Consider the following 16357-nt stretch of genomic DNA (forward strand, 5'->3'; position numbering starts at 1 on the left):
CATAAATATAATGGTAACAGATTACATAACATAAAACTTTTTAGACTACTTTACACTGAAGGTTAAGTTTTCCTATATAGATTCATTAAAGAAATTGTATTAAAGTAAATGATTAAATTATTATTTATTATTAAATTGTTATAGAATTTTATTCAATTAAAGCTATCTGTTGTAGTAGTTAGTAAGAAGTAACTCTTTTAATTCAGTTTTAAATCTTTCTAGCCTGCAGTCTTTGATCTTTGTGGGTAACTTATTATACAAAATCAGACCACTTGAGTATATACTTCTTTGTGCACCAGTAGTTCGCATTCTTACGGTTTGAAAACTACCTCCCTGTCTGGTATTATGGTCATGCACATCTTCTATACATCTTAGAGTAATATTTGTAAGTGTTTGAGAAAGCTTAATTTGATGAATGAATATACAAACTTGTAAAATGTATAGCGACTCAATGTTTAGAATTCCTCTCTGATAGTACAGGTCGTCAGTTGGATGAAGTCTTGACAGTTGAAATATATATTTCACAGCCTTGTTCTGTAACACCATGAGAGGATGTAGCTGTTTTTGATTTGTATTACCCCAAACAATAGTTAGATATGACAAATGTGAATTTATTAAAGAGTGATAGATCATTTTACGCTGTGGGATACTTATAAATTTAGCAATTCTTCCAAGCATACCCACTGCTGGAGCTATTTTTTGACACGTGTTCAATATATGCTGTTCCCATGTTAGTCGATTATCTATGTGTAAGCCAAGGTATTTGGTAACATTTTTTTTAACGAATTTGAATTTTCCAAAATTTAACTGTAGCTCTCTGTGTTCTTCAATATTTGAAATTATTGTGTAACTACATTTATTCATATTGAGTGAGAGCTTGTGGTATCTGAGCCAGTCATCTATATCTGTCAGATCTTTTTCTACAACATATTCTAGCTTTTTGGGATCTTTGTCAGCATACAAGAGTCCCGTATCATCAGCATATAAAAATAGCGTTGATTTTAAAGGCAGATTGGAGATGGAGTTTATATAAATAAGGAACAATGTTGGTCCCAATATAGACCCTTGAGGAACTCCACATGTGATGTCTTCTGCTGTACTAAGTACATTATTACAGAGCACTTTTTGTATTCTGCCAGTCAAATAATCCCTGAGCCATACTAAGGACATACCAGTTATACCATATTGTTCAAGCACTGAGATAAGTAACTCATGGTTAACTGTATCAAAAGCTTTTTGTAAATCTAGTGATACAAATACACAGCTTAATCCTTTGTCTAAGTTACTATATATATCTGTAATCAAATCGGTAGCTGCTGACACTGTGCTGGAATTATGTCTGAAACCATATTGTCGATTAAACCAGGCACCAGTTGTATTCAAGAAGTTTACGATTTGAAGATTTACACATGATTCTAATATCTTTGACATAGCTGTTAAGAGAGATATTGGCCGATAACTTCCTGGCAAAAGTGTTCCTGTTCCTTATTGAAGTGTTCGAAGGTATTAACCAATTAAAAAACAAGTCTTCATTTGGCCCAGATGGTGTCCCTGCTCTTTTAATTAAATGTTGCAAATTTACTTTAGCCTATCCCATTTTATATTTGTTTAACTTGTCTTTGGAAACAGAAAAATTTCCTGATTTTTGGAAGGATAGTTTTATTACACCAATTTTTATATCAGGTGATAGGGAAAATATTAAAAACTACAGGGGTATATGCATACAATCAACATTACCTAAATTGTTGGATAAATTAGTGACTCGTCACTTAAATTGGGCATGTAAAAATGTAATTATACCACAACAGCATGGTTTTCAATCAAGTAAATCTACTGTTACAAATTTACTTTGTTATCACAGTTTTATATTAGACGCTATTGAAAAGGGATTACAAGTTGATTGTATTTACACAGACTTCTCTAAAGCCTTCGATAGAGTCAATCATGACCTACTCGTATATAAGTTGAAGAATCTTGGTTTAGGGAATGGCATTGTGACCTGGTTCAGTAGCTTTCTTTATGGTCGTCAACAACGTGTTAAAATTGGCAGTTATATATCTAATGAAATTCAGGTTCATTCAGGAGTACCACAAGGCTCACATTGTGGACCATTATTATTTAACCTCTTTATCAAAGATCTATCATCTGTAATTGAAAATGTTAACTTTCTACTCTTTGCTGATGACTTAAAATTATTTCACATTGTAGAGAACTTATTGGATAGTAAAATTCTACAAAACGACTTGGATAAAGTATATGAATGGTCTATTTCCAACAATTTATTATTAAATATCGACAAATGTCATATTATTAGTTTCTCAAAAACTAACACTACAGATCTGTATGAATATAATATTGGTATAAATGTGTTGTCTAGAGTTGATGAGATGAGAGATCTAGGAGTAATTTTTAATAAACAATTAAATTTTAAATCTCACCTGCGTGTTCTATCATCTAATGCTAACAGATCTCTAGGTTTTGTAAAAAGGAATACAAAAGTTTTTTCTGTATCCGTTCTTCGAGTTTTATATTGTTCAATAGTTCGATCATCCCTAGAGTATGCCTCCATTATTGGGTCTCCTTATTATGAGGTTGACAAAGTCTTAATTATTGAGAATATTCAAGTACGTTTTGCTCGATACGCTAGATTTAAATTGCAGATTCTCACTAATTTTAACAACAATGATGTTCTTCAGCATTTGAATGTCACTTCTTGTAAATAGACAAATAAAACTAGAAATGCTTTTTATCTATAAAGTAATTAACGGCTTTGTTAACTGTCCTGAATTACTATCGGAAATCCGAATTAATACAACCAGTTACAACTTATGAAATCCTTTATTCTATATTGAGTATCACCATACTAATTATGGTAGAAATTATCCGATGACTAGAGCTCTTAGGCACTTTAACACATATACTGTTGATCCATTTTTTAGTTCAATTTATTCTTTTAGGCAATTGTTAAATTGTGTTGATCATGTTTAGTTTGTTTATGGTGTTACATCATATTTTTAATATGTTTTAGATTGTTTTTTATTGTATATGTTAGAATTTAACTATGTCAACAATTTTATAATTTATTGTATTACTTTTTTTTTGAACAATGGTGAAACCGTTAATAAATAAATAAATAAATAAATAAAGCGTGGGTGAGAGGTAAACCTGTTTTTAGAAGAAATACTTGTATCATTTAAATAGAGAAAAAATAATAAAAAGTCAAACCAATAAATATTTAGTATTTTTAATTTTCTGCTATTGAAAATTGAATGTGTGACGGCAACTCACTATCGTGATATTCAAATATTACGGGACAAGATCTCTACAAACAAACCAATAATTTCTTAAATCTTGTTTATTATCTTGAAGTTGAAACTTTATCTATACCACAACCACGTTACAATAACATAAACACTTATAAAAAACAAAATATCATTTACATACCTTTACCGGTTTTGTCCTCAAAATACACAGCCATCTTATAGGGTATTCTATTGCAAACTAAGAGTGAATTCGTTAAATAATTTCAGTTACTCTGATAATGCACGATAGACACAACATATTGATATCATCTTTCCCAGTAAAAATATGTTTATTTTGATATTGGTACCCACATAAACATGAGCTCACGATCGTGTCAGCCAGTCACGAAAGGGATTAGTAAAATGAATGGACTTTAGACAGTTGCGTCTCAGATCAGTGAATAGACTTTATCTGTTTTGCTGAAAAAATGTTTGGTCATTTGTAGGGACTTGTATTTAGTCATTGTGCAAAACACAGAAACCAACTTTACTACCTTTACGTATAATATGCTTTATAAACCAAAATTCTAAGCTGGTGCATAAGCATAACGCATGTTCACGCAAGCCACAGGGGATACTTTTTTTTCTTGAAAATGGCAGAAACATTATATCCAGCATGGCACTCTAATCTAGGTGTTAACACGTTGAATGCTGTTATGTATATAATATTAAAGAGTCTTTGGGCCAAGTGAGCCATGGTCCATACAATATAACAGTCACTGTAAAGCAAGTGTGATTCACGTAGACCTGTAAGTAAAATAAGCGTGAATCATATATGATTCACATGCCATTTAACGTGTTAAACTATGGTATACAGCCAACTACTGGGATTTTTCCTTTCAATTTTTTAGGAATATAAAAATCCGTTACAATATGTTACAATTTTGCAAATTGTTAAAAAAATAGCAAAAATTTATTAGAATAAAACTCACCCCCTACCGGAAAAAGTGTGTTCCTATACTTGGTATAAAATCATATTTGGTCTTTATTAACCCACTATCTTTCTGTTCAAAACTAGTTTCAACACTTAAATGTTGTGTCTGTCTGGCACCTTTTGATGTCATCCATTGTAATAACCACTGATATGATTTATCTCGGCAAGGAACTTCTAAAGTTATCATATAATGTCTTCTAAAAAGAATTAGTGAGCTCTGGAATGCTTTTCTTAATAAGGCTGCACCAGCACCAACACCAAAAAGACCAAATCCAGCTCCAAAATAGGGATTATCCGACAAAGTGGAGATGAAATCAGTAACGGGCATTTTGTCTACCAAGGTTGTGTTTTATTTTGATTTTCACATAATTCACCAATAATTACTCTTATAGTATTCAATCTATATTCTGATCACTTTATGAAATGTAAGTAAATTAAATAAAAATAAATTAAAATTAAATAAGATGTAACATTACCAAACATAACCCATAACCTACAAACCGAAATTCTTCTTCTTAATTATGAGTACCATTCAGTTTAAAACAAAGTTGAAATAAAAGTGAAGTAAATCACAACTTTCAACACATTATCATTTTTATTTCCTTATTTCTCTATTAACTGTAAGTAATAACGAAAGTAACAAATAAATAATCGTCTTGTTTTATATAAATTAAAAAATTCCAGAATTCATAAAAATAAGATCCAATAATAAATGAAAATAATAGTGCAACGTGAAGATAGCCTCAAATGAAATGAAAAATATACTAATAGGTCTATGGCACAGAATAGGAAACAATTGACCATTCCAAATCACGTGATATAATATGGCCGGCAGTGGGCAAAAATTTAATAATATAGACATCAGGGCCCGGATTACATACACTCGATACGCATCGTATCCGCCATGTTTTCCCATAGCGCCTTACGGGAAAACATGGCGGATACGATTCGTATCGAGTGTTCGTAATCCCTATGCAGTTTTTGTAAAGAATATCCTGTTTGGTTTTGTTTTTTATTGTTAATTGTGCACCGAAATTGTGATAGCAAATAAATATAAACTAGTTTATCACCTACAGATCTGAATTATCCCATAGTAGTTATTGACACAAACTGGTAACTAATATGGGATAATTCAGTTCTGTAGGCGATAAACCACTTCATATTTAATTTGTTATCATAATTTCGCAGATTTCCCTACACAATTAACATAAAAAAACAACCAAACAGGATTTTCTTTACAAATTAATGTCGATGTAAGGTTAGATTTTGCCCACACCCGGCCATGTTTGACGTTTCATTGGAATGCCTAATTGTTTCCTATTCTGTGTCTATGGCATAGAGGTATCTATGGTCTATGGCATAGAGAAATAAAAACAAGAGAGTGCTTGGTTGCCTAACATGACTGTCACACTCGATGCTAGCTGCTAGCACCGCTGCTAGCAACTCGATGAACTACTTACTCAACTACACTACACGGCCAAAAAATGGAAACGGGATATAAATTGTTCTAGATTTCACTTACATAGCTGTTATTAAAAAAATCATTGTTATCAGACTCTGATTACTACTAAAAAAAATAATAATAAAAAAAGATTACATCGTATTACAAAGAATATATACCTACAATTATTTTTGTGGCAATAAAGCTATGATTTGAACAAACTGGTTTAGTACCTACACTTTTGACACATTTTTTGTCCTCTTGTCATTCTTTGTCATTTCCATGTCCTTGGAACACATAGTCGTGTGCTTAACAGTTAAAATTATGTAATACGAAACTTGAACCACATATTATACGGTGTGGCATACAAACGTATTCCACAAGAAAGTTTTTATTTTTTATTTTTAGTTAATTTGGATTACAAAATTTACATATCATTGCGATTAGTTATAGATACAAAAATAGACACATTAACTCTGAAACTGTCACGCCGTGAGAAAAAATCTCACATTTTTTTTCTTTTCCGTGATAGCTTGATGAAAAATTTTGCAACATTGCTTTCCACTCGTAAGTGCCTCGAGGAGGATCATAATAATGCGTGGAATTTTTTTTTTTAATTTTTTTTGTGGAATTTATGGCTTTGGTAAGAACCAATTAGCTTTAAAATTGTTAGAAATAGATATTTTTAACATAACAAGTAAATAAAAATATAAAATAGAAATTTGTTTCAAATTCGTATTTAAATTTGTATTGTGAAATTTTTTCTCTACGCGCGACTATCTACGTGACAGAAGTAAGCGCGACTGCTCCCGGGTTAAAGAAAAGGATAAAACATATGGGGACCAAATATAATTAATTACAACGAAATTTAGCTTTGTGGCATACAAATGTATCCCGCACGGGCCGGGAAACGTTAAAGGTAATAAATTATCCCAAAGAAATTAGAAAACTAATCGAGGAGAAAAGAAAACCCAGAAGGATCTGGCAGTGCTCTAGAGCTCCATCTGATATAAAACTAAACTAAATAATGCTACTTCTTAACAGCTTAAAAGAGAAATCGGAAAAAATAAAAACGAATCAATAAGTAAATACAGTGCGGCAAAATAAACAGTACCTACTGAAATGAATATTGAAATGTTTATAATGATTTATATATCTAGTATACATGATATAGCCTTTCAAACTTTATTCACGACGACGCACGCTCCCGATAAAACAGATGTTAAAGATGCCCTCTGGCCAGTGGCGGATCTATGGGGAGGGAAAATAAGGAAATTTGCCCCCTAACAAGGTCCAAAATTAAAGAAAAAATTGTTCAAACATAAAAATATATTAGCTGACATGAAAACCGAAACCACAGAGAGACAAATTCAACCCAATAAATACGCTAGTTAGGAAAATAAAGGGAACTTTCTTCACATTTTTACAGTCACACTTATAATTGATTTGGTACAATCCACAATGATCTTTTCATCTCCATCCATCAAACCACTGTCATCGATCCAGTGATATACATATTGTTAGAATATATTCAACTATAAATTATGGTATTCCTATTAGTGTTAAAATGGACATATGCAGTCTAAGTGGGCGGGCTAATTCCCCGAACCTTTTAGGTCGAAAACTCTTACATAGGATTGATTGCATGAAAGTATCGTGTTACAAGACATATGGATGTGAAAGCGATTTTAGTAGTTTTGTTTTTGATATTTTTACAGTAGTCTTGAAGTATACGTTGTAGAAGACACATCTTAATTTCTTTGTTTGTATATTATTATAATACGGTTCAGTTATAAAATAAATAGTTTGTTTAGTATTGTTTGTACCTTTTATTATCTACTATTTCTAATAGGTTCTGGGCTCAGTTACGTTGTTAGCTCACATGTATTAAGATAATAATTAAAAGTGTACAGTCGCGAAATTTTCGTGTTAACCGAATACATAATGGCGGAGAGTGCGAAATATAACGTCGAAAAGTTGAACGGCAAGAACTATCAATCTTGGAGTTATTTAGTGAAAATGTTACTCATCAATGCTGATCTATGGGAAATAGTTTCGAGTGAGTTACCATTAGAAGCAGATCGAAGCAGTTCTTGGAAAAAACAAAATGATAAGGCTTTGTCAACTATAGCCTTACTTGTTGACGTTAATGAATTAGTGCATATCCGGAACAGGGAATTCGCGCGCGATGCGTGGATAGCGCTAAGGGAGTATCATCAGAAATCAAGTTTGTCTAGTATGGTGTTTTTGTTAAAGCAAATCTGTAGGCTATCGCTAGAGGAGAATGGTGATATGGAAGCACACATTAGTTTATTCCTAGAATCGTTGAATAAACTGGCCGCCTTAGGGGAAGAAATTAAGGACAGGTTCTCAGCAGGAATTTTGCTGGGAAGTCTTCCAGACTCATACAGTTTTTTGATTACAGCGCTGGAAAGTAGGCCATCGAGTGAATTTACTCTAGAATTTGTTACGAGTAAATTAATAGATGAGTACAGGAGACGTCAGGGAGCTTTGGGAAGAAATCAGGAGGAGTCGGTGATGAAGTCAGTATACGAGGGTAACAAAAATAATGGTACTGCAAGGGCAGAAGCAAGGCAGTGTTATTTTTGTAACCGGAAGGGCCATTTTAAACGAGATTGCTTTAAGTACAAAGCGTTTAAGAAGGAAAAGGCCAATAAAGTCACTGAAGGTACTGATGATGCATGTTTTATGGTCAATTATAGCTCAAGGGACGGAAAAAGGGATTCTGCTTCGTGGTATGTGGACTCAGGAGCTTCGAGCCACATGGTTAATTACAAAGGATTCTATACCCAATTTGACGGTAGCAGAAAAGGCGTTGTAAGTTTGGCGGAGAAAGGGCAATACTCCGAGGTTCAGGGTATAGGAACAGGACTTATTGAGTGCGTAACTGGATCGGGAGTGGAAAATTTAAAAATCGACGAAGTGTTGTATGTGCCGGGATTAGACTCAAATCTGCTTTCGGTGAAAAAGCTAACAAGTGCGGGACATAATGTGCAATTCGATAAAAACGAGTGTAAAATCGCTTTACACGGAAAAGTCGTCGCGAGTGCGTTGCCTTCACCGGACTTATACAAACTTTCAACTGTGGACCATGGATTGAGTGCTGTGGAGCACTCCAGCAACTGTCAACATGCATGGCATAGACGGTTTGGACACAGGGACATGGATGCAGTCAAACACTTAATGGAAAAGAAAATGGCAGTCGGGATTGATATGACAGACTGTAGGATTAGGGAAACTTGTGAATGCTGTATGAAAGGTAAAATTTTACGTAAGAGTTTTCCAAAATTTTCTCATAGCAATACATTTAATATTCTTGACTTATTACATTCGGATATTTGCGGGCCCATGAAGACTGTTACTCCAGGGGGTAAACGTTATATTTTGACTTTAATTGATGATTTTTCTAGATATACAACTATATATTTATTAAATCATAAAAATGAAGCGGTAAAATGTATAAAAGAGTTTATAGAATTTGCGAGTAATCAGTTAGGTAGGGTTCCAAAAGTATTTAGGTCGGATAGGGGTGGCGAGTACGTAAATAATAATTTAAGGGAATTTTTAAAGGGTAAAGGTATAAAAATTCAATATACAGCGGGGTACTCTCCAGAACAAAACGGGGTTGCAGAGAGAAAGAATCGATCTCTAGTTGAAATGGCTAGGTGCATGTTAATCGATGCGGGTTTAGCAAAGAAATTTTGGGGGGAAGCGATAGTGACAGCCAATTATTTGCAAAATCGATTACCTACTAAGTCGAAAGAAAAAACGCCCTATGAATTGTGGCATTAAGTAACACCGAATGTGTCGAATTTGCAAATATTTGGGTCTACGGTTTATAGCCACATTCCCAAAGAAAAAATGAAGGATAAACTTGATCCAAAAGGTGAGTCACTGATATTTGTAGGTTACTCTGATGAATCAAAAGCGTATAGATTGTTAAATGTAGATACAGAACGTATTACAATTAGCCGTAGTGTGGTGTTTTCCAAGAGAAATATATGCGTCGAGAAAAAGGAGGCAAAAAGTGAGGAAATATCCATTGGGTCCATGATGGAACGGGAAAAAATAGAGCCAAACGACGTAGAAGACAGAGAGGTTGCAAATTTTGAAAACACGGAGGAAATAGAAAATTCTACGGACACATCTAACACGTATGAGAGCTTAAGTTGGGAAGAATCCCATGACGATGACGGTGATTCTAACTATCAATTAGATACAGATCTCGATATAGAGAATTCAGGTGATCGTAGATCTAGCAGAATAAATAAAGGTATCCCACCTGAGCGCTACATAGCAAAGTTGACAAAATTCCAAGAAGAAGAACAAAGAAACTTTAAAGAAGCGCTTGAAAGAAGTGATAGTGAAAAATGGAAGCAAGCTATGCAAGAGAAAATCACGTCATTACGGAAAATTTTTTGTAAAAGCAATATTGATATATATTTATATATCAAGGTAATAAATCATGAAAGGGTTTACGTACTTATATACGTGGATGACATTTTAATAGCAGCAAAGGATTCACAGGTAATAATTGATATATTTGAAGAGAAACTAAAATGTAATTTTTATATAAGGAGTTTGGGATTATTACAAGATTATTTAGGTATGAAGATTGAAATGTGCGATAAAGGGATATGTAGTTTAAATCAGGCCAGTTATATTGACAAATTCGCTGTAAATTGGGGATGTAGAAAACAGAATTGCGTGTCTCTATCATCAACTGAAGCAGAGTACATAGCATTGGCTGAAGGATGTCAGGAAGCAATTTGGTTAAAACAGGTTATAAAGGAATTTGTGGGTTTAGAGCCGGAATTAGTTATATAGAAAAAGGGGTTGTTAACTTTAGGTATTGTCCTACCGAGGATATGATAGCTATGTTGACTAAGCCGCTGAATAGGGTTAAGTTAGAGTACTTAAGTAGTAAAGGGGGTCTGTTTGACTAATTCAAAAATAATTTTAGTTGCGAGGGGATGTTAGAATATATTCAACTATAAATTATGGTATTCCTATTAGTGTTAAAATGGACATATGCAGTCTAAGTGGGCGGGCTAATTCCCCGAACCTTTTAGGTCGAAAACTCTTACATAGGATTGATTGCATGAAAGTATCGTGTTACAAGACATATGGATGTGAAAGCGATTTTAGTAGTTTTGTTTTTGATATTTTTACAGTAGTCTAGAAGAATATCTCGTTGTAGAAACACGTATCTTAATTTCTTTGTATATTGTAATATTACGGTTTTTTGGTTAAAATAAATAGTTTGTTTACTATTATTTGTACCTTTTATTATCTACTATTTCTAATACGTATAAACTACCATCTGCTATCATCATCCACATAGATCTCCATATCTAAATTTTCATCTATATACTATCTATGACTACTTTCACCCCATCTATTCAATCTGACATCACCATTACATACCACTGGATAACACTCATTCATACTAAAACCAAATCAAAAAGTTTCACTTCTCTTTCTGGGTCCCGTTCATGTCCCTTTCTCATTAATTATCTCATATACATCTTACATTCCTGTTTATATCTTACATTATATCTCATATAGGTACATATTACATTCATGTTTTGATTTATTGTTGAATATGTTGTATATCCAAAAATTATGCTTCCTTTTTCTAAATTGTTTTCTTCTTCTTCCTCTTCTGCTAACAAAGTAATAATTACTTATCCTTCATTGCTTTCGTCCATTCTCACAAACACTTTCCGCAGCTAGGCATCGGCAATCCGATTGTTGCCGATACAGTTTGAAAAATTTCAAATATTAAACCTTATGATGGAGATACTAATACTTTAAATAAATTTATTTTTCTTTGCGATAGCTTAATTATTACATATAGAGCATATAATGACCAAGAATTAAGTGATCACATTTTTGAATGTATTCAAGGAAAACTTATAGGAAAAGCTGAGCTTATGGTAGGAAATAGGGTAGAATTAAATAATTGGCAGCTTTTAAAAGCCGCACTTATACAATGTTTTTCTGATAAACGTAATTTAGAATGTTTAACACAAGAACTCACTAGAACCAGGCCACAAAGAAATGAAAATTTAATAGAATTTGGAAATAGATTACAATTATTGAGAAGTAGTATAGTACAAAGAATTAGCAATGATACTAATCTTAATGCAAATCAAAAAGCTGTTTTCATGCAATTTTGTGAAAATACAGCACTAAATACTTTTATTGCGGGTTGTAGCGGCACATTAAGAAATAATATGCATTTAAAAGCACCAGCTTCTTTAGAACACGCCATAGCTTATGTAAATGAATTCGAAAATTTTGAAAAACTCTATTCCAATATTAATGATAATAAGTCACATCAAAATAAGAACAATTACAGAAATCAGAATTTCCCTAATCCAAACAGGCAATTTTATAATCCTATGAACAATCAGTATTTTCAACCAAATTCTTCTATTCCCCCAAATCCAAACTTTAATACAAATAATAATTATTTTCAAAATCCCCCATGGCCTCGCCAACCTATTAACGTACAGCCTCAACAGCTACCCCCCACAAAACTCCCGACGAACTCAGAAGTTTTCGGACCTTCCCGAAATACGAATATTTTCAGACCAAATCAAATTCCCCAGCATCGCCTTCCAAAGCCGGAACCGATGAATATGTCTACAAATTCTAGATCCCCTTCAACGTTCAGCAGAAGAACAAATAATTTTAGGAGAAACTATTTTCAAAATAATGGGCAAAAGCCAAATATAATAGCTGAAGAATTATATAATAATGATTACGATGGACAAGAATGCGAACAGACGCATAGCGACGTGCCGACGTCGACGCAGATATCCATTCCAGTGAGCAAGTAGATTTAGATTATTTTCCTCAGAATTTTCAGGAAGCCACCTCAGAAAACCAAATAACTTAATCGAATTAAATTTAACCTCTAATAACCCTTTACCTTATATTACTATTTCTAATCCCCCATTAAAATTGTTAATAGATACTGGTAGTACTAAGTCAATCTTAAAACCGAGTATTGCTGAACAATTTTATTCAGATTGTATATTTCAGTCCAACGTTTCAATTTCTACGTCTCTCGGTACGAAAAATATCAAATACCAAGCCGCGATACCAGCGTTCCAAGAATTTAATCGTGATAATATCTTAAATTTCATATTATATGACTTTCACGAATTCTTCGACGGTGTTGTCGGTATCAATGACCTATTATCAATGAGGTTTAATATTGACCTTAATAATAAACGTCTTGTTAGCACTAACGCAATAATCCCTATTAAATTTAGAAAACCATCAGACATAAAGTTTGAAATATCTGTTGGCCCTTATGAAAAGATTTTAAAGGAAGTCCCTGTGACCGTACCAAACGGTGAAATAATAATTGATAAGATAATTTTAGGTGATATGTATGTACCAGAAATGCTAACTGTAGCAAATAATGGTTTAGCTTTAATAGAATTTGTCAATGAAACAAATAAAAATTTATCTATAACTTTATTAAAACCCATAAACGCTTATCCATACCATTCTAACGTTTATCAATGTTATAAATTTGAATTTTCTAATAGACAAAATAAATATAAAATAGACAAAATGCAATTCAAAATCTTGTTAGACCGGATCATATGAACGCGGAAGAAAAATCCGAAATTATTAAATTATGCTCGCAGTATAAAGATATATTTTTGAAACCCGGTGACCCACTTACATTTACGTCAAAAGTAAAACATGTTAATAAAACAACCGACGAGGAACCTGTACATGTAAAGTCGTACAGATATCCTTATGTCCACAAGGAAGAAATTAAAAAGCAAATTGACAAAATGTTAGACGACGGGAATATTAGACCCAGCAGCAGTCCTTGGGGAAGTCCACTTTGGATCGTAAAGAAGAAACTCGATTCTTCCAATCAACAAAAATTTCGCTGTGTTATAGATTATAGGAAACTTAACGACAAAACCATTAGTGATCGATATCCGATACCCAATATTACCGAAATATTAGACAAATTAGGATGAGCACAATATTTTACTACTCTTGATTTAGCTAGCGGTTTTCATCAAATCGAGATGAGCCCCTGCTCCATAGAAAAAACAGCATTTAGTGTTAATAATGGACACTACGAATTTTTAAGAATGCCTTTTGGCTTAAAAAACCCACCATCCACCTTCCAGAGGGTAATGGATGAAATATTAAAGGATTTACAAAATAAAATCTGTATGGTATATATGGACGATATAATTATTTTTAGCACAAGCCTCCAAGAGCACATTCAAAATTTAAAATTAGTGTTTGCAAAACTAAAAGATGCACAATTAAAAATACAAATTGATAAAAATGCGAATTCCTTAGAAAGGAAGTTGAATTTTTAGGGCATATAGTGACCCCCGACGGAGTTAAGCCTAATCCAAAAAAGATTAAAGCTATTAAAAATTTTCCTATCCCTCGTACGCAGAAAGAAATAAAGTAATTTGTAGGTTTGTTAGGATACTATAGAAAATTTATTAAAAACTTTGCAGCTATAACTAAACCTATGACCATGTGTTTAAAAAAGGATCAGAAAGTTATCCACAATAAAGAATTCTTAGACTGTTTTAATATTTGTAAAAATCTTTTAACTTCAGAACCTATTTTAGCTTACCCTGACTTTAACAAAACTTTCCAATTAATAACAGACGCCTCTAATTTCGCAATAGGCTCTGTTCTAATGCAAGATAACCATCCTATATGTTACGCCTCACGTACTTTGAATTCAGCCGAAATAAATTATTCAACCATACAGAAAGAGTTATTAGCGATTGTGTACGGTTGCAAATATTTTCGACCTTATCTCTTCGGTCGCAGATTCCAAATTTTAACTTATCATAAACCCCTTCAGTGGTTGTTCTCACTTAAAGAGCCAAACTCTCGCTTAGTAAGGTGGAGACTTAAGCTCGAAGAATTTGATTATAATATCCAATATTTAAAAGGAAAAAATAATAAAGTAGCCGACGCACTTTCTAGAATTAAAATAGATTCCGACTTAAATGCTCTCGAGACGGAATCGATGGATGTTAATTTAGGCGACATAAATGAAATAATAGATAATGAACTACGCAACTTAGACGATTTATCGCAACTTTCAGAAGGAGACCTTGACTCCTTACTAAATGATCGATCAACAAATAAAATAAATATTATTTCGGACATACAAGTTAGACCCCCTTTCGAAAATCCAGAAACAGAAGACTCAGATTTAGAAACTTGTCATACTTCTTTAGAAAATCCCATTATAGGTATAACCATAACTGATAGAGCCTTAAATACTTATAAAAATCAAATTATATTAACAGGTGGAGAAATAAATAAAATAAAATGAAAAAATATTTGATAATAATAGATTTTATGTTACTTTACCCCAAAGAAATATTGAAGAAAGTATTTTTAAATTTGTAAAAGAATATATAGATCCCAAAAAGACTTATGCTTTGTATTTTAGAGAAAATATTTTACCAGAAACTTTTGTAGTAATAGTTCAAAATTATTTTAAAAATTCTGCTTTTAAACTTGTACATTCCACAAAATTTTTAACCGACATAATAAACATGCAGGAACAAAAAGAAAAATTAGAATATTATCATGTACACAAAAAAGGACATCGTGGTATAAATGAAGTAAAAATGTCCTTAGGATCACGTTACTATTGGCCAAAAATGGCAGAAGATATCGAACAATTCATAAATAATTGCGAAACTTGTCTTAAAAATAAATATGATCGAAATCCTCCAATTATAAAATTTAGTCTAACTCCCACTGCATCAAAACCCTTTGAACATATTCATGTAGATGTCTTTAAAAAATTTCTAACCATTCATATTTTAACGATTATAGACTCATTTTCGAGATATGCCCAAGCATACCCTTTATCTAGCGTCAATGGCACCTCTGTAGTGGAAAATTTACTTCTCTTTGTAAGCCACCATGGTTTACCATATAAAATTACAGCCGATTGCGGTACTGAATTCAAAAACAACGACCTTAAAGATTTTTGTAAACTTCACCATATAGAATTACATTTTACAACTTCTAAAAATAGTAATTCCAACTCTCCCGTAGAAAGGTTTCATTCTACATTAATAGAATGCTTTCGCTGTCTTAGAGAGGAAAATAATAAATTAACCAATAATCAATTAATAAAACATGCTATTCTAAGTTACAATAATTCAATTCATTCCATCACTAAATTTACCCCATTTGAAATCATAAAAGGACATATTATTATTAATAGTCCAGATCCTTTTGACTTGGACGATAACCTTATATTATCATACTACGTACAAAATCATAAAAAAGCAAGTAAACAGTTATGTATATGAAATAATAAAAACTAGAAACGAAGAAACAAAGGAAAAAATAATTAATAAATTAAATAAAAATCGAAATGACCCTCCCCTCCAGATTTTTCTAACCAAGACGTTGCATACGTCAAAACAAAATTGCGCGATAAAAAGGCACCCAAATTTAAAAAGACTGAAATTGTTCAAGATTCAGGTCTTATATTACAAACTAATAAAGGAAATTACCACAAAAATATAATCAGAAAACCCAAAATAAAACCAAAAATATCTTTTCCACCTACCTCTACCGAAAGTATACTTCTCCGGACCTGATTGTAGGGAG

At 32.6% G+C, this 16357-nt stretch overlaps 1 protein-coding gene across 1 annotated transcript in view; it reads right to left on the reverse strand.

The window, feature by feature from the left end:
• LOC114338424 (mitochondrial chaperone BCS1) overlaps window positions 1–4740 on the reverse strand; it is a 55822-nt gene extending 51082 nt beyond the window's left edge. Inside the window, exon 1 of the mRNA XM_028289024.2 lies at window positions 4242–4740. Within this exon, the coding sequence (XP_028144825.1) occupies window positions 4242–4564 (323 nt within the window). The 5' untranslated portion in view covers window positions 4565–4740. The remainder of the gene's footprint in view (window positions 1–4241) is intronic.
• Window positions 4741–16357: the final 11617 nt, after the last annotated feature.

Source organism: Diabrotica virgifera, chromosome 2, assembly GCF_917563875.1.
Source record: "Diabrotica virgifera virgifera chromosome 2, PGI_DIABVI_V3a".
NCBI lineage: Eukaryota > Metazoa > Arthropoda > Insecta > Coleoptera > Chrysomelidae > Diabrotica > Diabrotica virgifera.